General features: G+C 38.0%; 4 protein-coding genes across 7 annotated transcripts; 2 read left to right on the top strand and 2 right to left on the bottom strand.

Moving 5' to 3' along the window:
• Positions 1 to 22: 22 nt before the first annotated feature.
• On the top strand, positions 23 to 1911 carry LOC141913214 (uncharacterized). 2 transcript variants are annotated; one of them, XM_074804687.1, is made up of 2 exons: positions 23 to 109; positions 390 to 1911. In XM_074804687.1, the coding sequence occupies exon 2, from the start codon at positions 426 to 428 to the stop codon at positions 1392 to 1394; it is 969 nt and encodes a 322-aa protein (XP_074660788.1). In that variant the 5' UTR covers positions 23 to 109; positions 390 to 425; the 3' UTR covers positions 1395 to 1911. The 2 variants fall into 2 exon arrangements, with proteins under 2 accessions (XP_074660788.1, XP_074660787.1); XM_074804686.1 differs by lacking the exon at positions 23 to 109 and adding an exon at positions 169 to 308.
• A 179-nt stretch (positions 1912 to 2090) lies between these two features.
• On the bottom strand, positions 2091 to 7642 carry LOC141913213 (uncharacterized). The gene is made up of 7 exons (XM_074804685.1): positions 7616 to 7642; positions 6928 to 7510; positions 5900 to 6112; positions 5287 to 5487; positions 4562 to 4723; positions 3423 to 3651; positions 2091 to 2673 (listed from the first exon to the last, which is right to left on the bottom strand). The coding sequence occupies exons 2-7, from the start codon at positions 7488 to 7490 to the stop codon at positions 2422 to 2424; spliced, it is 1620 nt and encodes a 539-aa protein (XP_074660786.1). The 5' UTR covers positions 7491 to 7510; positions 7616 to 7642; the 3' UTR covers positions 2091 to 2421.
• Positions 7643 to 8087: 445 nt separating this feature from the next.
• On the bottom strand, positions 8088 to 12185 carry LOC141912944 (uncharacterized). The gene is made up of 4 exons (XM_074804379.1): positions 12009 to 12185; positions 9055 to 9184; positions 8854 to 8965; positions 8088 to 8253 (listed from the first exon to the last, which is right to left on the bottom strand). The coding sequence occupies exons 1-4, from the start codon at positions 12183 to 12185 to the stop codon at positions 8088 to 8090; spliced, it is 585 nt and encodes a 194-aa protein (XP_074660480.1).
• A 127-nt stretch (positions 12186 to 12312) lies between these two features.
• Positions 12313 to 25803, top strand: LOC141912478 (metal cation symporter ZIP8-like). 3 transcript variants are annotated; one of them, XM_074803703.1, is made up of 10 exons: positions 12313 to 12439; positions 14814 to 15148; positions 15614 to 15773; positions 16897 to 17066; positions 17933 to 18061; positions 18467 to 18661; positions 19508 to 19540; positions 21570 to 21822; positions 22361 to 22548; positions 23085 to 25803. In XM_074803703.1, the coding sequence occupies exons 2-10, from the start codon at positions 14816 to 14818 to the stop codon at positions 23232 to 23234; spliced, it is 1611 nt and encodes a 536-aa protein (XP_074659804.1). In that variant the 5' UTR covers positions 12313 to 12439; positions 14814 to 14815; the 3' UTR covers positions 23235 to 25803. The 3 variants fall into 3 exon arrangements, with proteins under 3 accessions (XP_074659804.1, XP_074659806.1, XP_074659805.1); XM_074803705.1 differs by lacking the exon at positions 19508 to 19540 and having other exon boundaries at positions 21579 to 21822; XM_074803704.1 differs by lacking the exon at positions 19508 to 19540.
• Positions 25804 to 25834: the final 31 nt, after the last annotated feature.

The following is a 25834-nucleotide window of genomic DNA, read 5'->3' as shown; positions in this document are numbered from 1 at the left end:
TGGGATTTACGTTCTGGGTTTTCCCAAGTTTTGCTCATAATACTTCCGCGATTACTAATGATCAACGTTTGATTAATCATCCGAGCTTTGTAATTACATAGCGCGCAGGGTAATTATAATACGATCAACCGAATTAATTCCACGCTTATCAACAAATAAAGTCCTGAAATATGAACCCCCCATGCATGATGCAAATGGAAAATCAATTGTTTTTAAATGCGCAGTTAGTTAGTTTTTCCGTTTTTTTGGTGGTTTATAATTTTCGTGGTCAGATATTTTCGTCAATGACAATTTTCTTTCTTTTTTATGTAAATGAATTCATGAAACTAAATTTGACCGAATCAATATATATGTGTCATGATTAATGAATGTATATTTTACAATTTCAGGGGACAAACACACACACAATAATACAGACGGTGAACATGTCTTCAACTCAAGCTGCCGTTAACAGTAATGGACACGAACAGCCAGCTATCCAATACGCATACACGGCACCAGCAGCAGGTGGCCTGCCTCAAAACATCACTATACCGACTGCACCAGCCAATCAACAACTAGTATACAGCGCCTGCCCGCAACCAGTCGTCATGGCGCAACACGTTCCCATAGCGATGCATAACCAACCGCAGGTTGTCATGACGACTATGCCCCAAATGCAGCAAGTTCAATATCAGCCGCTGGGGCAACAACAGATGCAGCAGGATACGACCCGAGCAGATACGACCCGGTACCCTCATCGTAAAGCTCACATGGCTATGGGCATAATCCAGCTGATATGCGGCGGACTGGTGATTGTCGCTCAGGTGATCCTAGTCGCCAGTCGCGAGTCCCGATTCGCGGCGATCGGTCAGGGAATTTGGGGCGGCGTTTGTTTCATGGTGGCCGGTAGTTTAGGAATGGGTAGTCGTTTCGCACGCAAGAAGATCCTCGTCGCAACGATGGTCCTGTGTATTATCAGCGCCGTCGTCGCTATCAGCGTGATGATTATATCGGCCGTATTGATCCCGATCGATCGGTTCCGCTGGACCCGGTATAGCTGTCCCCACGGTTACAACTGCCGACGCTACATCTATCATCCGATGAACGTCGCTATGCATTCGTTCATCGTCATCTTCTCATTGGTCGAATTCGTAATCGCGATCCTCCAATCGGCGTATTGTTGTCGAGCGGTGTGTTGTCGCAGCGGGACGTCGTCCCGAGCGGCCAATCAGTCGGCGGTCGTCGTCTATTTGAATTACGCGCCGCCGCCTGCTACAACCAGCGCGGACGCCACCAACGTACGCGGGGCAGAGCAGAACCCGGCCGCGGTACAGTACGCAGGAATGGTCGCCCCACCACCGTATGACCAAAACGACCCCACGCAATCTGAGCCTACAAAGACTGCTTTGTAAAATAATTGCGTGAACAATCATGGATTTTAAAACTCGGATCAGAGAACTTTAACCGAGACTCTACTGAGAAATCACACTAACTTAAGATCTTCTTCACATATTATACAGAGTATATTAGATTATACATTATATACAAACTATAAAGAGTATGTTAGACTACATTTAGCTCACTTCCATCTCATAGCATTGTCAAATTAGAGTAGAATATATTATTATCAATATATTCACAACACATTGCGAATTTCTACTTCTATATTACTAAATGTGTGCCCCCAGTATTTGAGATCTACTCAGAACTGCATCCAGTCCTGTTACGAGTTCACTACTTAATTTGTCTCAAATATTACTCATTTAAAGCGTCACTAGTATATAATGTTGTACCTACTCAATAATCTACTTTAAATCGTATACATAAGTTTTGTATTATTTTTATTGCTGCTTTATCTGTTTATTTGTTTTTATTACTAAAACTACAAACATTTACTGTATTTACATCACTAGTTCGTTGTAATAAAAAGATTCATACATAAAATTAGATTCGTTACAAAATTCTTTTACACTGGTCGTTGAAAGATCCTCCTTAGGGCCCAGTTCTACATTCGTGAGTCAAGGTTTTATTCTGAGTTAAAACATTGAAAATGAACTAATTTTAACTCAGAGAGTTAACTCTAATTCACAACTGTGGAACTGGGCCTAGGTCTATATCAGATCACGGGAAAATGACAGAGGGGCAGAGAGATCAAGAGAAGCAGCGGAGACAATAGTGGGAGAGGAATGGAGGTAGCGAGCTGGCATATTGAGGGAAAGGGAACAGCCGCCCTGAAATCAATTCACCTTTGCCTTCAAATATTTCCACACGGAGAGAATTAAGATTCAAGATAACCTTGAATTACGTTATAAATGGGTAAAATGTCATAATCTAAAAATAGATTTAAAACGGCTCTATTCCTGTGTTCCAGAAATAGAAAATATTTGCGGACACCAAAAAGGTGACAAAAGAAATTTGCTAAAAAACATTTCCCAACTATTATTTTGATTCGAAACCATTCGTTTTAATTTGCGTTTCATTTTTCTTTGCATCGTAGCAAAGTTTTTTACGATCTTTCTCAGTTCGTTCATAGTATTCTTCGAGACAAGCTGAAATGAACGGCAGTTGATCGAACGGGATGTAATCTCCACACATTTGTTTATGTTTCTTCCAATCCATCTGTTGACATGACCGGCTGCAGTACGGCGCCGATTTACAACGCGAACACAGCTTCAGTTGATCAATTCCAGGCTGAAATGGACGAGAAAATAATAACAAAATATATTCCAGGGTGATCACTTTTATCTGACTTACTTTTTTCCCTGACTATTCCCTGAAATGCACATTGTTTCAATCCAATAAATCAACACAGTCAAATATGGAAGTCATAGATGGAAATTGTTTGATTTTGATCTAGCAATCTTACCTGACAAATATCTCTGAATTCTCCCTGATTTTTAACTTTTTTTACAAAATTCCCTGACTTTTTTTTAAGGAAAATAAAATTCCCTGACATTTCCCCGATTTCCAGGTTAATTCTAATGAGACAAATTTCTAATGAGACAAATTCTAACTCTGTGTTTGAAACAGGCCCCAGAGTCCTGAAATCTTTTTTTACATCAACCATAGTTCTTATGAATTGGAAAATCTCATTTTCATACTTGTCCATACCAAGACTATAAATTTTCCATAACCCTAAGTTACACATCGCCGACCTAGAACGGGCAATGTAGGCCCATTCAAAGTTAATAAGTGCCAATTATCAATACCATCGACAAATCATTTTCATTAAGTTTGTTATCAAATATGCAATAAGACATTTAGGCATAGATATAGCCTAAAATTCAAAACAAAAGGAAGATTTTATTTTGAGACCATTTTCTGATTTTTTACAGCCATAGAGAAAAAAAAAAAACAAATTTCCATAGTTTTCAGACTGTGAAAAAAATCCAATTTACCATAGGTACCAAAACTGATCAACTGAAAATCTCGACACAAACCTGTTTGTTACATTTCGCGCAAGACGATCGCGTCGCCGCGCTGAGTTCGTATTTAAACTGCGCGCGCGATTTGTACGGTCCGTTGTATTTTTCAACGCCGCCGCGAACACCGTGGAAACACTTCCGGTTTACCAAATCGCAATAAGCCACCGAAAAATTGTTGTTCAAACAATAGCAACACGACTCCTCACTTTCATAATTGTATTCGTTCCCACATGCTTCACACATTCTGTAATCATAAATGGAATTGGATTTTAATCTTCTTTCAGCTTCATATTCACTGTATTATCATTTGCCTGTAGCATTTCATAATATCGCACCGATATAATTTCATTCCATGGAACTACCTGATACGTCTTATACAGTACCAGTACTAATGTCTATTTCAACTTGACTTGAGAGCACATCAGGTGGCCTAACTCAGTCATTTTTGGTGGTACATACCTGATTAGTCTGAATACCAGTCGTTGTTACCGGTTCCCTACAACCGGTTGTTTGTAGAATGACGGTGAGGTACTAGACTACATACCTGATGAGTCTTATTAGGACCAGAAAGGACTGGCAATTGACCAAAAACATTGTTTTTTAATCCATTCACTGTATTGAAGAATGGATATTTTGAATATCCAAAAAGTTTGCATTGAAAGAGGTTCATTAGAGAAAAGAGACTCCATGATTTCCATGCCTACTAACTGAAGTTCGGTACGTAGGCATCGAAACATATTGTTAAACTTTCAAATTATGGAGTCTCTTTTCAACCCCTTTCAATGAAGACTTTTTGGGTATCCTTCAGTTTTTGGACAGAAGATGTGTCTAAGGTATACATGCGTAAACCACATACAGGTTTCAAGACAATCCATTGAAGCGTTTATGGATGGACAGATGGATAACGGACGAAAAGTGAACCCAATAGCCTGGTCAGTTTAGTGGAATAAAAGTGGCTCCGTAAAAATTTGTAGGCCTTGGTCAACAGAACAATCGTACCAAATTTGGAATTGATCTGATAAAAGCTGTAGGATTTTAGTAGCAATGTGAAGAAAAAGTTGACAGACGCACGAACGAACGAATGGATGACGACAGTCCACCTTCGGTCACAGCAGAGCTGAATATCAGCAACAGGCAACACGATGAATACTTACTGAAAACCGCAATGTTCGCAGATCACGAAATCCATAACACAATCCTCGCAATGGTGTCGCTTGCATATATCGCAATCAGCAGCACAGATGAAACACACATAACCAGACTGACACGAATCACATGATATCGTACACATATTCTTAGTACAACCACAATCAGCGCTGAAAATAGATGAATCAGTAATCAATACTTATAACTTTAACGGGTTACATTGATGTTGATACAGGTATCAATCTGCAGCATTTAGACATCCACCATAACAATTAACTGTAATTTGGGTAATTAGTCTTTTAGAGTGAGCCGATAAGTCTGGTGTTCGTAGTTTATTTTCAATCGAAAATATCTCGGGTGAAGTTCTGAACACATGCGAAGTGTGGATGATCAGTTTTTGAGAGCCCACTGTTAAAATGTCTAATTTCTAGTGTTTGTAGTTCATTTTCAATTGAAAATGTTTCAGATGAAGTTCTGAATACATGTGGAGCGTGCATGATCATTTTTTGAAAGTGTGCTGATAAAATGTCTAAAGTCTGGGGGCCAGTTGCTCAAAAGTTGGTTAGAGTTAACCAGTGGATAGTCGACATAGTGACAATATTAAAAGTTCATTGTTACTATGGTATTTATCTGTCGGTTATCTTTAACCAGCCTTTGAGCAACTGGCCCCTGGTGTTTGTACGGCTGAAGGGGTGCAATGTGCAGGCAGAGGTTCAATTAATCAGCAACTTACATGCGAGATTCACAATCACGATTGCTGCATAAAGTCCCGCAATCGATCAAACATCTCACACAAGCAAACGTCAACAGGAAGCAATTCCCGCAGTGTCGAGTACAATCAGGGCAGACGCGACGAGTCTTACAAACACGACACGGTCGCACGGAAAATTTATAATGTTGACACGAGTCGCAGGTTTCGTTCAATTCATAAAACCTGTGAAATAATAAATCAGAGGGAAATGTGAGATAAACATAAAGACGAGCTATCAGTTAATTATCTTGTTGAAGCCATTTTAATTCAAACGTCGTCAGTTATCAACACGTAAACTTTTACCCAACTTTTGAGCATCATGTATAGCACCTCAAAGCATGCTTCAGCCACTAATCAATATTATATTTGAGAAGATGTACTGTTATTTGACCGTGAAAACCTATTCATTTTCGTTATAGAATTTAATCGATTTTGAGATACTGCTGAAAATGTTTAAGATATGTCGATCTGTTGATGACTTTTCAATCAAAATGATAGGCTTAGTTAATCGAATCGCAAATTCTAAATTCAAGTGATGCGACGACTTAAGCGAGTTTGACGGTAAACGTTTATTTGTTTTTCGCCTGAAACTTACCCACCGTAGCCACAATTCATACACGGTTCATTCAGCAATAGACAGGATTTGCATTGAAGAAACCCACAGACTATACACTCGTCCAAACACATTTTACAATAACCATCTGATCCGCACTTCATACATTCAAACAGATATATATCATCTTCATCTGTGACGAGGAAGGGGTTTCTACAATCACTATTGCGACAGATCGCATCTTCACTGTCGTCCCTGAAATAAGTTAATGAGGAAGTATGTAGGATTTTTACGCTCTCGCTATATCCCAGCTGCACCGTCGCAACACAAATCTCCCCTTTAAAATTTGAATCTGGAATCAATTACCTGCAAGAACTATAACCACATCTCACATTACCTAATACATCACATCTCTTTTCATCAAAAAATCAGAATAATTTGAGAATAATACTATATAAAAACCGGTCAGAACGCTTCGCATAAAAGCGAGGAAATGTTTTAAGTTGCCTCTTGAAGATCTCCAGAGAAGTTATAGACTGGAGGTCTCCAAGAATCTGATACCACAGGGTCGGGCCATGGATGGAAAAGGCCCGAGAACCGAAAGACTTTCTTTTGTATCTAGAGACTGTCAATGAGATATAAAAGCAGAAGAACGGAGAGGACGGCAAGGGACATGAATATGAATGAGATCACACAGATAATTAGGAGCCAAATGATGTATGCACTGAAAGACGAAATTAGCACTTTGTACTTGATTCATTGTTCAATAGGTAACCAATGTAATTCCATAAGGACAGGAGTGATCGATGTATATTTTCTGGTTTTACTAACTAGACGAGCTGCTTCTGTGTTTTGTACTCGCTTTCAAATTCCATTTTACATCAAAAATAGTACAGTGTAGTTTAATAATCAAAAATGAACTAATTTGAGAGTATTTCAATATTTTTGGTAGAAGTTGAGCTCTTAAAGAGTAGAAACTACTAGGTAATAGTAATCCAAATCAGGTGACATTACAATTCTAGGGCCATCACATTCAAACTTAATCCGTCTGTTGATCACTTAATACTTACTCAGAAGACGACGATGACTCGTCATCATCATCATCATCAAACTCAGTCTGCGTCGCGATTGAAACGGACGTCATTGTTTGAGTCGCTATGGTGACCATATCGACGTTGTTTTTTCCGCCTGCACGAGGAGTTCGTTGATTTCGTTCAGCGAGGACGCTATTGATGACGGTAACCTCTTCCACCTGATCGGCCACAAGCTCTTTACGTAAGCCGTTTTTCGTCGTCGAAGTAAAAATTTCCTTTTTGCCGCCTGCCGGTCGGTTACCAGACGGCGTCTGCTTCCAGCTCGCAGTAGATTTAGTTTTGACCTTGAATGCTGATGAAGTTTGCGTTGACGCGACATGCTTGGTTTCAACAACCTTGCCAACTTGATTCTTAGATATCTTAACGTCCAATTTATTCTCTGGATTTCCCAAACCTTGCTTGACATTTTTCTTGTCGACCGATTTCGCTGTAACTGCTTCCGTTGATGCGGATTTACTTTTCGGTTTCTTAACCGCTCGTTTTTTCTCTGCCGTAGCCTGGTGATGATGACATTCACATTTCGATGACTTTTGAGACATTTTCGAAGGATCTTTCTTCTCTGAAATTCATATAAATATAAAGCAATCGGTTTTGGAGCCATGTTCGACATACAGTCACTTGCATCGCGCCAAAACTGCTGTGACATCGGTACTACAGTACTAACCTGTTTGTTTAATGTTCAGTTTTTGCTCAATTTGCAACAGCAAATTGTTATTATTATTGCACGTACAAGCATAGCCGAACCAATCGCGCGTGCAAATATCTATACCTGAAAAAATTTGTTAAACTTCAGAGAATTACTCAGCAAGCCAGCGGGACTTGTCAGACTTGTACAAGTCCATTAAATTGTTGAGCGTTCTTTTTTCACTTTGTCAGCAACCACAAATTGGTGCATTTCAGTGCAGGAGTGCACTTCATAGTGCCTTTTGGGATGTGACAAGTTCAGGTCCTGCTACATAGAACTGCTGAGGGTGTACGGTTTGAGGTCGTGTTTCAAGTGACAAAATCTATCACGATAGAACAGACGGTTTTATTAGCTCAAGGCAGAAGTGATCTTATGTTGCCTTTAGGTAATCAAAGCGCCCTTTTGGGATGTGTCAAGTTCGTTAAAATTTGCCTCTGCTAGCAATACGTTGTCAAATTTCTACTGTCTTCAAAGATCCAACTCGAGTGGAGACTCCGTCTTTACCTTTTGTCTCCTGAACTGCTAAGACAAAGCGGAGCTTACACCCAACAGGATTTCCGTACTTCGAAGTTAAAGTCGAATCAATGATTTCGTAATCGAGAACAGTTAGCATTCGCCTACAAGAGAAACATTAGAAACACAATTCAATTTCCTGTGACTTACATCTGTAAATCTGAACGACCACTCGGGCAGTTTCATATAAAACAAGTCAAACTGCGTCAGAAGTTGTAATCAGACAAATCATCCTTATACCTAAATTCTCAATTTTTGTAAATTAAATTCATTTATTGTGAGCTGTCATCATATCGCTCATCCCAGCTTTGAGTAAGTCAATGAGTTTCACGTATTATCATACCGGTATCCGTCAATTTTGAAGAACCAAACAATCATAATTGATCATCAACTTTTCAAGAGAAAATTTGTTTTTTCAAGTTGTTCGATGAAACTGTTGAACATCACTGACAGTCTATCAATTACTTATTATCAATTTACTTACTTACGATATGTACAACATTATAAACGTAAGTTCTTTAGAATAATTTCACAAATAAATGGGTACATGAATAAGAACAACAACCCCAAATCCTAGGGGCTGTACCTAATAGGGGGATTGTCCTGTGGAATAAATAAACTTAATGATAATTAGATATGAAAATGATAATATTGCTAATAAAGATAACAATTAAAAGCAACAATAATAATAATGATTAACTTACTCTCTACAGTATTCAACCATCAGTTGATCGTAACGTTTCAATTTGACGATGATAAACGATTTCACTGATGGATCATTGCGCCATCGTTTACGCAAGTCGCTATTGATTAGAGCTGAAAAATGGAAAAAATCCAGTTCACGGCTTCAACGAAATCATCATACATGTACAATTTACATGTACATGTACTCTACTGCTCGTTACCTATATGAGAATTCTTTCCATCCGAGATTTCAATCGCCCATTCTTTCGACTTGTCACAGTTGTATAATGGAACGTGGTTTTGTAAGACTTGAACGGTCGGATTTTTGAGTTTTTCTCCCTGTAACAAACGCTGAAAGGAAGAAAACACCAATGAGGCTTTACTGATCATTGACTTTATATTGTTAAGTGTCAAAGGAGTATACTTAGTAAAAACGTAATTAATCAATTAATTTCCTATAATTCATTATATCAAGATTTTAAAAGTCAATTCTCCAATTCTATTCTCATCTCTACGAGCAGAAATAAAGTGTTTTTGAGTGAATTCCAGCCTTAGAATTATTTAACTGCAGTTTTACTAGTTAAAAGAACTTTCCAAAACTGAAGTGAAATTAATCTTCTTATCCGACACTTATTATTCAAATTTACTGTTCGCACCCATCACCACTTTGTTAAATTTATTATCAAGTGTATGTTTAAAGGCCTAACTGTTTATGTAAGATTCCATAATGCCAAGACACTTTAGACTCGATTGGACTAAAACAAAGTTTGATCACTTATAAGGCAAGCAGTATGAGCCGTTATTTTGTATTAAATTAAACCAGCCAGGTTGAGGTGAATTAGAGGTAGCTGAACTTCCTTGTGTGTGCGGGGGCGTATTATTATATCATCAATCGTTTCTTAAGCCAGGACAAATGTCTGTCACTTCAAGCAAATATTTGCTCTAAAATGACTCCCACATGGCAAGTTATATCCTTCCTGGAGAGGAGCTGTTGTTATTGTCATCTGTTGTGCTAATCTCCTGCTGGTAGCTAAACTAACTTATAGTCAATGCACTGGGGCGGGTAGGATGAGATGATGAAGAAACAGTACGAGCCAACACCAAGGCATTCCGTCACTCCTTTTTTCTTGGAACCATTTCTTTTCAGAGTGGAACTGATATACCCAGGGATTGTAGGAAAAATTGGCCTAGGAAAAATTGGCCAAGGAAAATTCATGAGAAATACTGACAATGTTAATAAAACATTAACTTTTCAATTAAATGACATCATTTACATTTTATGGGACTTAAAACATTTAAAATCGGTATAATGCGTTCAGAAATATGATGAACTTACAATTCTAATTAACTAAATAAATATTTCATAACATCAACGTAAGCCATTTAGGGCACTGACTGTCTTAGATCATCAAAGGTAAATTGAAATGGTGTTGTAATTTATATAACAAACTGAGCAGTGTCTGATAACATCAAAGTTAGATATGATCATCCTAAATTTACCTAAACTAATTCAGGAATTGGTGTAAAAATCTAAAAAGTGACATGTCAAAATATCAATGCATCTTACTTTTGTGTGTATGTTAATGAAATGATAGTTTTCTATTTAATCTTCCTTGGCCTTTTTTTCTGTGGCCATTTTTTCCTGCCATCCTGGCAATTTTTTCCGTTCACCAATCGACCTTTGTCAGTTCCGCAATCACAGAGCGCACCCGCCTAAAGCGCACCCCGACCTCCCTGTATCAGTGTACACTCAATCGTGGATGACACAAGAACAAGATGATATTGAATTGATATGCATGATGGATGGATGATGCGATGATGGAGCTGGTGGATGGATTCACGTGTAACAACGTGGCGGTCGGGTTTGACCACAGGGACTTGTCACAATTGATAGTGAATGAATAAAACCAATATCAATGACCAGGTCCACTATCCCTGTATAATATAAAAAACAAGGGTGGCAACAAATTTTCAATCTGACAATGACTTCTCCACTTCAATCGACTGTAATTCCAAAAATTCTCAACCGATTCACATGAAATAAGCTTTAATACAACCTAGAAGACTTTCTGCTTCCAACGAGCCTTTAACCACCACTCTAGGACAATTATCTCACAACGAAATCACCGTTTTTTGACGAGAGATAGCTCAAATTGGAGGTGTACCGATTCTATAGTGGACAGCAAAATGGTCGTATTTTTCACTTCAAACGATGATTTCTATGTGAAATCTTAGAGATAACCCCAACAAACCATACATTTTTTAAAACTACGCGGTCATACCTGTACGCTTATTTCATTTATTTGTATAATCCACGCGATGGGTGAGCTCGCAAGCTCAAAATCGAACAAATATACGAAAAAGTCACCTCGCACTATCGCGCTGGCGGCCATTAATCACGTGACGTGCAGGTTCGGGCTATGATAATAGAACCGCGACAAGTCTACGTCTGTAGACTTGAAAAAAGGAAATATTTGCTAATAATACCACCCCTCAGACGAATGTTGCACTATATTTTCATAATACGGATATTTTATTAATTAACAGAACTTTTAATAAATTTTGTAATGTTTTTCGAAATCTCTAAGCCAATCAATGCGCGTGAAATATTTAGCCCGTTACTACGATATCACGTGATTAATGGCCGCCCAGTTGATGACAAGTTGAACGCCGTGTTCGTCCTCATTTTCGATTTTGAGCTTGTGAGCTCACCCATCGCGTGGATTATACAAATAAATGAGATAAGCGTACAGGTATGACCGCGTAGTTTTAAAAAATGTATGGTTTGTTGGGGTTTTCTCTAAGATCTCACATAGAAATCATCGTTTGAATTGAAAAAAACGACCATTTTGCTGTCCACCATAGAATCGGTACACCTCCATTTTGAGCTATCTCTCGTCAAAAAAAGGTGATTTCGTTGTGAGATAATTGTCGGAGAGTGGTGGTTGTAGGCTCGTTTGAAGCAGAAAGTCTTCTAGGTTGTATTGAAGCTTATTTCATGTGAATCGGTTGAGAATTTTTGGAATTACAGTCGATTGAAGTGGAGAAGTCATTGTCAGATTGAAAATTTGTTGCCACCCTTGTTATTTTATTATACAGTTGCAGGGATACTGGTACCCCCATCATTGGTCTCATCCATTATCAGTCGTGACAAGTCCCTGTGGGTTTGACGCACCTTGACAGCTGATTTAGTGAGAGTAGACGTCATTTTCAAATACTGAGAGTAATTACAAACAGCTCGGTAACAAATAACGACATTGATCACGAATAGAATCCCGCACGAGTAACAATAATCACCGATATTAAACCCGTAACACGATATATTTACAGGCGTGATCAACCATCCGAACATTACGCGCAGCTCCACGTCAGTGACGCCGAACAAAGGATGACTCCGAGTAATATGTGTGACACTTTTTCGAAAATAAAACCACGGACTTGGACTGTATATAAAACGCGGATACGGCTGTAGGTGGCGCACGATGACGGTGATAAGCTACTTTGCGGGCAACGTGTCACACGACGCTGTTTATTTTTCTTTCAAAATCTTCCTACAGAACATAGGATTATTATGAGGAATTGGTGCTGTTTTGTCAACTAACTGCGGTACGTGCCAAGTATTTCACGCTCAAGTCATTGTTTGAGAAGTTGAATATTAGCAGTAATTCAAATTCTAAAAAGCGAAAGGCCTAATATTCAATTCAAAATAAAATCCATTTTATTGCAAAGTTTGACTTTGGTTTTACTTTTGTGCGGTTTTCGTGTGGTTTGTGTGGCTAATTTTAAATTCTCTGGGTATTTTAAGGCCGGATCTTGTTAGTGAATAAGGGATTTCCCTGTGGAAATAATACATAGGCCTATTTTTATACCTAGTCAACACTCGATAGTACTGACCAGTCAGGAACACTTTCCAAAAACGGCTTATTCTGCCAATTTCGGCGTTTTCCGCCAATAACGGCAGAATCAGCCGTTTATGGATCACTCAGTTTTGAAACTTTTACAGTCGTTTATGGCTTAATCAGCCACTTTCAGCTCACTAAGTTTCGAGTTTTGCTTTAAAGTTTTTTGCGCACTTCCGGTCAAATTAGCGCATGTTGCCGATTACGTCATAATCTCGAGCAGACGATAAGCTTTAATATGACGCTAGGATGGAAATTTTTGAGCTAGGTAAAGTGGTCAAATTCACGTTTTTCTAAATGATTACGTCATATGCAGCCCAAAAACTCTGGGAAAACTCTCAAAACTACTACAGCATGAAACAAGTTTATTAATCATGATTTTTGTTAAAAATAAATTTGGGAACTAGTTTTAAAAACTACTATAAAGTTTTCAATTAAATGTTGCCATGGGTACACATAAAAACATTCGCCATTTCTGGCGTATTCCGCCGTTTTTGGCGTAGCTAGTTTTATAATCATAAACTATTAAGCCATTATTGGCAGTCCACTTGTTATTTATGAGGATTCCCCCACCCGCTTAGACTTTTTCCCTAGTGTCTACAGGGTACTTTTTTTCGGAATAAAATAATTAATTTGCTGAGGTGAACGGATGTGTAAATATTATATGTTGAAAATAAAAATAAAATTATTATTATAATTATCGTTCTCATAAGACAAATCAATCATGGATGTATAAACTAGTGTATCAAAAATCTAGTTTTAAGTTTTGCCCATGGTCTTATCTTGCCTAATAAAGCATAGAATGGTTGAGGGATATATTGGACTGCATATGATGTTGGTTAATTGAAGGTAATTAACATCTTCGATGCCTCCCAGCTAATTGGACTTGTGATGGGTAGTGATTGAATGAATTGGTGGCCGATGACGTTACAACACTCAAAATCAATACAGCTGTATCTAGATTCATTTCAAAATAAAACAGACATTTTCGAAACTATTTGGGATACATGTATGTATATATTTATTACATAGAATACAGGTATAAAGAAAGAACAGAATTCAAATACATTTGCCATCGGAAACCCGTACATTTATATTTAATTCTTTCTTGAAGCCTGGAATGGATCAATGAGATTCATTTTTCGGCGCAAATATACAAATGTATGCCAGCAGAAAAGCGATGATGTCATAATAAGGACTCCCATCGAACTAAGCACTATAAATAGCACCTGTAAAACTATCTAAGCTAAAACGCCGTTTCTGGCGATGTAGTTTTAAAAACTGTAACAGCTGAAAACAGCGGAAATGGCGTTTTTTAAGAACAAGCCAAAAATGGCAGAAAACGCCGATTTCGGCTAAATTGGCAGAAGCAGTTTAAAACTGAGTAATCCATAAATGGCTGATTCCGCCGTTATTGGCGGAAAACGCCGAAATTGGCAGAATAAGCCGTTTTTGGAAAGTGTTCCTGACTGCTGACACTGACAGAGACTAGAGTCAGTGTGTAGACTAAAACTCGAAAAGTATAAGTAGTTCGAGTGCGCTGTTCAAGTAGGCCTACTGGTACTATATAGGGTAGGCCCTACTGAAACTCCTCAGTCATTGACTATGAATGAACAGATTCAGCTCAATAAGGCTTGATTAAAGTTATTGCTATTAATTAAGTTGTAAGTGTGTAAAGAGGTGGACCGGAATAATTATTTTCATTTGTTATGAGGTGAGCTTGTAACAACAGACCAGAACAATCATTAGCTGTTACTCTATCTAATCAGTAACCAAACTACAGTTTAGTTTCACAATCAGGAGCTGAGGTTTTCAAAAGTTGGTGAGAATTAACTGGTGGACAAACGCACAATGCAATTTCAATTGTCACTTCACCAATTATCCACCAGTGGAATTTCCACAACTTTTGAATAACCTAGACTTGGTTATTTTCATCTGATGAAAATGATTTAAAAAATAGAATTTATGAAAGCTTTATAGGTCGCTAGCTATCTGGCTCAGGGAGGCCCCGGAGAGCTGGACCAATCGGCCTGAATTTACTTCGCTTTTACTCACTTTAAATTTTAATCTTAATATTTCAGCCATGGAACTGAAAATGTCATCGACACCCCGCGGCAGTGCGAGCGCCGTTGTTCGGATCGTCTTCGTTTCGTCGCTGTTTCTCGGATTTTCGTATAAATCGTCGGTCGTGGCACAAAACCCGACGATCGAACAAGAGTTCGCGAGTTCGTTAGTTACGAAGTACGGTACTAACGGCACGCTGAGTTCTACTGAATTAGCGACGATGTTACGCAATATTTTACGCGGCGGCAAGGACAAACACTCCGGGAATCTCGGCGCTGATTCATCCTCCCCCGCGAAGTGTAATGCCTCGATTCCAATTCAATCTCAAACTTCCGATTGTTATATGAAAAAGGTAAGCGTCTACAGTTACGGGAAATTGGGGATATATAAACTTTTGAAATAATGATTCCTGGTTTCGAAATATTGGTGAATTTGATGGCAGATAGATTTTCCTGGAAATATCATTGAAATCCATTTTACACTTCACTTGTGTGTTGCTTGGTGAAACTTTTATTTTAGCGATTTTTCTTCATTTTCGCCGATATCAACCAATCATCTACTGTGGTAGTAATAGCTGAACAACCTAATCCACCTTAAAAAAAGAAATAGTGCATCAAGATTCATGAATCATATATAGTATGAGGGTATCTGTTAAATGCCATTTGGGAAAACTGAAAAAAATCACCCATGAAATATTTGGGAAAACTTTTTCTAATTTTGAATTCATGTAATTGAGAGAACGATGAACATGGAATTCATCGTGGAATTGATACTTCAACTACGAATCTAGTCTGATTTCATTTTCATTTGTTTTCAGTGTCTTTCTGCTGACGATATTTTTCAATTGCACACATTGAATGGATCAATAAACTCGAATCAACTCGATACGATTTCGTCCACGGTTCTGTTCACCGCGCAAAACTACGAATGTTCCGATGTACCGGATAAAGTCCACCGACCTCCATCTGCCGCTGAAGGTCAGTTTCAGTTTGTACTCCGTCATCATATGTACATTTCATACTCCTTGGGTATTTTACAGGGACCGGGTAGGCCTATATCAGTACCAAAATAAGTTCCAGGTTCACGGGCACATTACTATGAAAATCTAGCTCAACCTAATGTGCGTTTTAAAATGGAAGTATTAAAACATTGATAGCTAGGGAAATTTTTGTAAAAAAAGGTAAAATGATTTTGTATCTTAGGAAAGCAATGTTTCAACTATTCCATTGTCTGTTTAATAGTACAGTAACAATGAGTTTGTTTTAAATGTTTTATTTATTTGACGCTTCTGAAAGTCAGGTTCGATTCGTGAAAAGTGTAGAACTGAACTCGAAACATTAAGCTACGTCACTTAATAATTCTGTTTTTGTTCCGAATGGTAACTGCCGAAATTAGCCTCATAAATATGAGTACGCACACACGAAATGCTGGTTGTTTGATTTCGATACTTATAAATATTTATCGCGTGTTATTGTCGACGAAGGGAAAGTCGAAATAAGTTCAGACTTATTGACTTACCAATGAGGTCCGTAGTCCAGACTAATATCTATCATTATACGTTATCAACTTATCAGTTGAATAAATCGGCAAATAAGTATCGTTATTATCGGTAATGATATAAATACGGCGGGGGATTATTGTGATAATGGCGTCGACGATAATCGATGATTATTACTGCGGCGGCGTATGACGACTACAGAGATTGACGAAACAATTCGATGAAGTTGCAAAAAATCGGTTGAACAGTTTGAATGAAGAAAGACTTTTCTGATAATGTATTCAATATCGGGCGATGTCAGATTGTTGTGAAAAATAGATTGCTGTTGGAAAAATTATATGCAACATGAAAAATCTTGAGAATTCGTGAAAAATTCATGAAAAGCATCCAAATATTTTTAACCCTCCTTTGCGCCGTAAACCGTGGAGCCCAGAATTAATCTGATGTTTTGATGAAGCGCCCAAAATTTGTTGAAGAATGATTTCATTAAGTCTTATTCTAAAATTCGATATCTGTTAATGAAATGTTATTTACCTATACCTGTAAAATTATAAGATAAAAGATGAAAACGATGACAAACTTGGTAAATATTTTGTTTTCAGTTTGGGGCTATGGATTTTTGTTTGTGACGGTGATCAGTGGAGGGTCGCTGATCGGCGTTCTCGTGCTTCCGTTCATGAAGAAATCATTCTACGAGACGATACTCACGTTCATGGTGGCGCTAGCGGTCGGTAGTTTGGCCGGTAGCGGTTTACTGTTTCTAATTCCGGACGTAAGTAATAGTCTCAAGTAGAAACTGGTCTTTAGGACAGGCTCATTGGTTTAAGCTAATACCGGTCTATATTATCAGCCCCCCAACGGCTGAGTTGAAACCATTAAGAGTTAGACATTGATAGTGATTTGTATAAGTACAAATATTGCGCCATCTAAGTTTATGTTAAAATTTGTTGTAAAAACCAGCTTAGTGGATGAAGTCAAAACTACTGAAAAAAGGCCAAGGTTTCAAACCGGTTTATACAACCAGCCCTGGGTTAATGAAGTTAAAACTGGTCTTTAAAACCAGACCGATTGGGTAAAAGTAAAAACAAGTAAAACTGATCCGAGTTTTACTCTAAAGCCAGTCTAATTATAAAACTAGCCCCTGCTTTATTTATTTCAATCACTGCGTTCAATTCAATCACTGCACCAAGCTACTGTACATTTCGATATCGTTGCATCAATGTCGCTTCCAATTTTTTGTCCATTGTTTCGTTACTTTGTGCCATGTGTCGTGTAGCAGTAACAGACTGAATTTTTCAAAGGCAGACGTCTTTTTGTCAATTCTTTCCTCGAATGTTCTTTTTTGCTCACAAAGTCTTTTTTCCGGTACATGTTTGAAGAGAAGCGAAACAGATTTCCCTTATTAAGAAAAGCGTGAAACTATTGACACGTGTATCAGTCCCAATCAATTTCAATTCTCTAGATAAAGAAGTGATGGGTACGCAATTATGTACCGATGGGCCTACTAGAAAAACTCGGAATAAAAACTCACAGAAGTGCTGTTGACCAAATATAAGAAATGTAAAAATTTCACTGCCAACAACCTATGATATGCATGAGAATATTATGTTCATTGTGAAATTTCTTATTTCTCGCCAGGCTTTAGGATTGGGTGAATTGTACGAAGACCCAAGAGATTATGCCTATCTCTGTACGACGGTGATCGGTGGTATTTATCTGTTCTTCATGTTGGAAAGAATCATGAAATTGATCATGAGCATAAAACAGGTAATGAGTGAATAATCAGGAAACGCAGTGGTAACTGATTAGTCAGATTTAACTCGAGAACTGTTGAACTGGCGCTCCGGACTCGGTTGCGCTGTCTGGGATATCTCGACGCTCTATTGCTAAACAAAGTTTACCCTCCTCTCCGGAAATTGGTTTCCAATAAATGAACTGTAAGCCTAAATGTGTCCAGTGATACGTCTAGATGGCGAAATTCAATTTGAATTAACTTAGCTAAGTTTGCCTATTGTATTCCATGGCGACCGATATTTCGGTCGGCTATATATGACCTTTCATTAGTTCCTTTTCAACTGTATAGGCGTTGCCACATACCAATCTGGTACAGAGTGTGCACAATTATCAAGTAGCGAAAGGTTAAAGTCAACTGCTGTTTATGTCTGATTTCAGCGAAACAAATGTGAAATTGATTTGAGCTACAATGATTTACCGGTTCCGGTTTGTTCCGCCATTTCGCAAACGCATCTCGACACCGACCCGGAGTTGAAGGTCCCTCCGACGCTGACAGCAGACGGAAACGGCGACGCGATCCATAAAACGGACTCGACGGCTCGTATCGTTCCAAACAACAGCGTATCGACGATGGTAAATATTACATTATTGCATATCGTCTTAGAATTCCTTCCCGTGATTTGATTTCCTCTTTGAATATATTTTATCAGCTCCTACTTCGTGATTACATTAAAATCTGATTCTATCTCTGAAAGATGCGACGAGATAAAGGGAGGGATGTGGCAGAGTCTCACATACTAATCAGGTTCAAATCTGTGCGAGAGAGGAATGTGGCAGAGTCTTACGATGCCGTTAGGTTCAAACTTGTGAGAGAGGAATGTGGCAGAGTCTTACGAAGCTGTTAGGTTCAAATCTCTGTAAGGGAGGAAGATGGCAATCTCACGATGCCATCAGGTTCGAATCCCCGAGGGACGAATGTGGCAGAGTCTCGCGACGCTATCGGGTTCAAATCTCTGCGAGGGATCAATGTGGCAGAGTCTTGCGATGCCATTTGGTTCAAATCTTTGCTAGGGAGGAACGTGATGCTATCAGATTCAAATCCCCGTGAGGGAGGAATGTGTCAGTGTCTCACGATGCCATCAGGTTAAAATCTATGCGGAGGAATGTGGCAGAGTCTCCCGATGCCATTAGGTTCAAATCTTTGCAAGGGAGGGGACCAAGGGAGGAACATGAGATGCTATTGAATTCTTAATTGATTCGCTCAGTCTGTACTGGTTGAACTGTTGATTAAACTTCGATTTAGTTCATTACGAATCGTTTGATTTTGTGTGGTAAGAAATTTAATTACAATAGTTCATTAAGTATCGACCGACTAGAGTCAGATGTGTAAATGCACTCGAATTTAGAACTGGGTTTTCGAATATAATGAACGATGATCGACTTATTTCTTTAATGCTGTTGCTGGAATGCTAATTGCAGGCTAATTTGCTCACATCCGAATCAGACGAAGTAGTAAGTATGAATGATGTATATCCCGGGACCACGACTGATCATCGCGTCATCGATGTTAATTGTACTCACAATCAAATCACCTTTCACCAATTTCTATATGTGTTCTTGTCGTTTTGTCCATTCGGTTTTAGGGTTTTAACGATATTTAACATCTAGATCATTTTCTCATCGTATTATTCTAATTCCTCTAAATGTTCTTGTAGCGTTAACTGTACACGTATCACATTATATTTATTGTAGCGCACACACAATGAAAACAGTTTGAAATTCATCCATTTGTTGATAAAACTATGTGTATTTCTGTTCGGTGGTTGATGTACTTTCTTCTGGTGTCTGGGAATTTCTTAGAAATTTTACTTGAGTTTGAAAGGAATTCAAAACTCTACTATTCCCCTGTTATAAGAGAATCAAAATGTATCTCCTGGATAGTTAGATTTTTCGAGAATAGATGGTTGCTTTGATATTGTAATTGATTGTGATTGATATTGCAGAAAATACATTTTTGATATTACCGTTAGTATTTTGTAATCAGGGTTCTTACAGATCGGGGAATTCTAGATTTATTGTCCCTGACATTATTTGAAAAACAGGTAACGTCAGGAGATCACAAACTGCGTAACATTTGTACTTTTCGAGAATACGAAAATTTCGGAAATGCTCCTACTACGGTTCACTGTTTCATTCACATGGTCAATGAAACAAGAATTCCTAGGTTTGGCCTCCTATAAATTCCGAGAACGTATTTCAGGCATTTGGCAATAGTGGCTTATAACATTGAAGGTTTAATGTATGAGCAGCCAGAGTCTCTATTTACCAGCAGAGAATAGAAATTCAGTCTGACTAAATACTCTAAAAAATTCAGCAGTGTATTTACTTAAAATGCCTGATGTAAATAGTAGTGTTTAGCTTGAACATAACCGTACTGTATCATTAATGTACTGGTGTTAGTCAACTTAATGGTTTTCAACCTAATCTTCTGGGATAATTTGTCACCCTGTGACAATTTTTTGCCTGTCATTTTTATCCACTCAACTGAAAATAATACATTACATTCGGAATGTATTGTAATGGGTGCACTGATTTGGACTTGAAACTTTAGATTTTTATCTTATAAACAGGAATAACAAGTCGATTCATGTTGTAATTCGGCCATGCTGCAAGTGTGGTCTCTTTGTAGGACACAGTCGGTCACCTGCTATGCGAATTGCCTTCATACTTAACCCTTGCTTCTGATTCGTCAGACGTAGTCACCTTGTATAAATCAGAAGCTAAAAGTTAGGGTTAAGCATGCGGTCTATTCATTTACATTAGGGAACCACTTATAAACATTAGTGAGGTTCATTTAGAATATGAGGATCACTGATTCTTTGATAAACCAGAAGAAACAGAGCCCTCACTAAGGATGTCTTATGATTTGATCTGGTCAATTCTCTATGTCTTGCTCTTTTGGTCAAGGCTTAGAGACAACTAGCCTGAATGCCAGACATAGTTACAGTCCTCTACACCAAACCAAGGGAAAACCTGATCTGTAAGAAACCTTTAGCATTACGTAACATGTTGTTGAATACTACATCTGGTGAAAGTGAAGTTTTAGAATCTTTAGGAAATAGTTTTCTAATCATATCTCTAACAAATATGAAATATCTAATGATTTTTGACCCCAAGACTGAATTTAATACTCAATAGAAATAAGCGATTATATATGTACATATATATATGCTTATAGTCGAAAGTACCAGTAGATAGTTTAACAAATCAACACAAAATATTTTAGGGCTTTGTTAAATGGAAAGACGGCTGCCTCCTGAATCGTCTTGTGACATCATGGAGACGGAAATGTCTTCTCGTAATTTCCAAAAAAGAACATAACAAGAAGTATACAAATCAGTAGTAGGCAATTTGATGATGTCATGGGAGTAACTAAGAAGCAGACATCTTATAAAATGCTTTGTTTAACTGGTGTTGGAGCTGAAATCAATCCCCGTCCGTCGCCAGTCGGAAATATCTAACGGTTCTATTCTCTTTAAAGTCGATCCAGAATGCGGCGTACGAAAGCGAAATTCCATCGAACGGAAAAGTAGCGAAGAACAGCATTAGCCATCGCCACGGCGACCGAACGGAAAAGCGAGAAATCGCTCCCGTCGCTTGGATGATTATATTCGGCGACGCGTTGCACAATTTCATCGACGGACTTTCGATCGGCGCGGCGTTCTCCGATAAAATCCTGTCCGGTATCAGCATCTCGCTGGCTGTGATCTGCGAGGAATTGCCTCACGAGTTAGGTACGTGTAGGATTCGTATTTTGTTTTTTAGAAGTCGTTTATTGCTTTGGAAACTGTTTGCTTAAGGATCGGGTTCGAAAAAAAATGTTAATATCGGCTCATGATTAATGAAAATGAGATGAAACTTACTTGGAAAGTGTGTTTTTGATTTTAATAGTTAAATCGATTCTTGGAAATTGTATCTAGTTTCTATTTTTGATTATGATAATAATAATGATAATTTATTCATTAATGTAAAGCGCGGAACTATAAAAACAATCGCCGCGCTTAACATTATCATTTACATTTCATTAATTCTATTTACGTTTATCTACAATCCCTATTTAAACATATGGTACTAAGTTATATACACAGACAACCCCCCCTCGATATACTGCCCACGAACGACTTTGGCGGTATAGAGTGGAGTATGGCAGTAATTCGGGGGTGTTTTACTATATTTTTGTTTAGAGATGTACAAAGAGAAAACCTGGCAATATATATGAGAGGGCGGTACATGTTCTGATAATCAGATGTATTTTCTTTTTATTTTGTTCAGGTGATTTCGCTATATTGTTGAATTCGGGTATGACCGTTCGTCAAGCCGTCTTGTACAACCTGTTATCGGCGTGCACGTGCTACGTCGGTCTGATCATCGGGATCGTGTTGGGTGAGAACACGTCTTTGAATCGATGGATTTTCGCCGTCGCCGGCGGCATGTTTCTATACATATCTCTCGCCGATATGGTACGTTCTCCTTTCGTTTTTTTTTTTAATAACGTCGTCTTTATAATGTAGGTGATGTTAGCTATTCGACGGTATGGCAGGTGCAGCTGCCAGCTGTTGAATTAACCTTAAATAGGTTCACTGTATGGGTATTGAGAGCAGTGAAACGAAAACATGTTTTTCAAGAAAGGCCTTGAACGTGAAAGGGGGTAGCAAAAATATTTCAGCTGCTTTTGCCCTTTTTCAGTTTTTATAATTCATCATATCGTTATTCAATGGAAAATGAATGAATTATAACATTTTAAACCTAGAAATTACTCTTATTCGATCAGGGAATTTTGTGTAATCACATGGAAAACTCAGGGAATTTGGATAATGCTATTGACCGCGTGTTGTTAATCAATGAAATGAATTAATTGTTATTTTAAACCAAGATATTTCTCTGATTCACTCTCGGGGAAAGTGGCCACCCTGATTTCATAACCGTTAGAATATAAACAAGATATTTTGACAGTTATCGTAATGCTACGTTTAAACGTGTTGTGTTAATGTTTCAGATGCCTGAAATGAATCACGCGGTGGAAACGGAGAAAAACCGAACGACGCGCGCGAAACTAAAAACTTTACTCATTCAAAATCTCGGTTTGATGACCGGTTACGGCGTGATGTTACTGATGGCGATCTACGGAGGAGAAATCGAGTTATGATGATCGGCGATCGTCCGATTGCGGGCGCCAATGAATATGCTAGCGATTCCTCTTGTGATATAGTATTCCGCCTGCAGAACAGAATCCAGATTTACCTCGTTACAGTTTAAGCAGGTTTTATCGTGGTACTGACGACCGCTTGACATCTTTAAACTTCCAGTGAGGAGAGCCGACTCTGTCCAGAGCTCGTAATATTGACTTCGGATCAGACCCGCCATTGATAACATTTTCACCTGCGAATTTGTGGTATTTTTCATCTTCCTTCCCAGACTTGATGTATTATATAGTCTATTGTCAGTTCTATATTCGGTACATAAAAACTAGACAATTCATTCAATAAGCGATGAACCACTTAAGTTTTGATATTGATGTCCCAAATCACCTCGCATTCAGTTTGATTCTATCACCAGAGTCTTGCGAACACATCCCTGTTCGGGTTCAAAATCTGCGGTGATCTACCGAGTGTTTTATTTCGTCATATTTCTCCTAAACGGGATAATATTTCTGTATCAGTATTGTACGCATCCATTTTTATATCGAGTTTTAATTCTGTAAATGCCTGCTTGATTGAACAAACGATATTTAATGAATTAGTGTGATAGACAATGTGCTAAGTATTGAACTGGCGCAGATAGCTTAACAGAACCAGCAAATACGTGTACAGGCTGAATTTGTATATTTTGATATATAAGTTGTAATAAGGAAGTTACAGTATCATCTTCAAAATGGATGTTTTAGCGTCAATCCAATAATTTTGATTGAAACAAAGATGTTTGAAAATCGTCTCTCGGTCACAGTTTTGTATAGATGGTAATATTCTTTGGACTGTGTTCGCAGATAATAAGAATCAGTTGTGTTTAAACAAGGAACTGATATAGTGCGTCTACACCGCGGTGCGGTGTATGGTTAGTTACTGATATTCCATTATGTTTGACAGGTGCTGCCATCTTTCAATAGAGATAAAAACTAATTACTAATTACATCAATACACCGCAGTGCCGTGTACTAGCAAAATCCCTCACCGATTCATACACTGCACTGCGGTGTAGACGCACTGAAAGGGTTAAACAAGGAACTGATCAATTATCTTCCTTTCGGTGAATTTGAAGTTTCAAGTGTCCGTCTGTAGTAGTGCCATTATGAATATCCGTTTCCCACCTTCTTTACGTCATTTAACAATCAAGTGTTTTTCTAAAAATCTGGCTTTGGGTTTTTTCTTAATGTTTGTTAAGCGTGAAATACCTAGTGTGTTGCCGACAGTTTACTGACTGTTGATAGTTTAATCATGTGACGTTCCAATGCGGACGCCAGGTGCAATTTTGGGCTTGATTTGTAGACAAATTTGAACTCAAAATTGACCGAGTTAACCGCTACGGTCGAAGTTAAAACTGGACCAGTTTTGATCGTCGACTGCGGACCTGATTTCGTGATCTCAACCATGAATGATTGATACGTAAAGATATTAAGACTACGCGCGAATGAACAAATAAAGGTGCATCATAAAGCTGTCGCTTGCAGGGCCAAGCACAGTTCTAGTCAAAAAAACTTGTTGCATGTACGTTGAATGTACATTCGTTTTTAGAAAAGTAACAAACGACTATTTTTCTGTATTATATTTTAGATGAAATAATGGCTTAGTTTATATAAGTAGTGTAAATATTTTTTGTGTGGAGGTTTTAATGTAATGATCGTTAAATAGTGTTTTAAAGTGCGAGACACATTGGGAATTTTACTACCGGTAGTTCATGTATTAATAGAATTGTCATGATCGGTCTCGAGTTTTTATCTTGGTAGCCACTAAAAAGTTGTCACAGGTACATATAAAATAGCTCTGTCCCGAGTCAGAAACTGCCATATCCGCATAGCGTAACATGAAAGAGCTGTTCAAAGTGAAGTGTCTATGAAGTACCTATGAAGTTTTTTCAACGAGACGTTATTGTCTGAAATCATTCTGTCTATGAAAGATCCTTATATCTTCATGAAATGAAATAGCTGCGTACTGGGTCAAGCGTCTTCATATTTATCTATAGGAAAGATTTATTTTTTAAAAGTTATCAATATCCAAAAACGAGGTATTAGAGGTACCCAGTAATCCATAGAAATATTATTACATTATTTTACTATTTACGACAATATTAATAATAAATCTATGATTAATTTGTTTGATATTATACAGTTATTTACAGCAAAGATACGCATATTGTATGTTATTATCGAATGGGACTGGCAGAATATTTCTATAATATATCAATTATACTCTAAAACCTGTTGCAACTAACAACACACATTCATTCGGATGTAAATGTCTTGTAATTCAACCGTTAGAGGTTTCATATTAAGTTCATTTCCGCTAAACTCGGCGAAAATTGCATCACATAACAAATAGACTTAGTTTTCGCAGTTTTTTAAACGTAGATATGAAAATAGTGATTTTATATATAATTGTTAATATAAAGTTTCGACTGGTATAGTTCGTACATATCAATGTGCCACCAGGTCCGAGTATGCAATCAGTGTCACTTCTACACGGAATATGAATAAAAAATTGAATAACTTTTCGAATAAATAAAGGAACTAATGAAAATGTAAACGGCTTGTTG

The sequence above is a fragment of the Tubulanus polymorphus genome, chromosome 11 (genome assembly GCF_964204645.1).
Source record: "Tubulanus polymorphus chromosome 11, tnTubPoly1.2, whole genome shotgun sequence".
In the NCBI taxonomy this organism is placed as follows: domain Eukaryota; kingdom Metazoa; phylum Nemertea; class Palaeonemertea; order Tubulaniformes; family Tubulanidae; genus Tubulanus; species Tubulanus polymorphus.
This window is presented reverse-complemented; position numbering and strand designations above follow the sequence as displayed.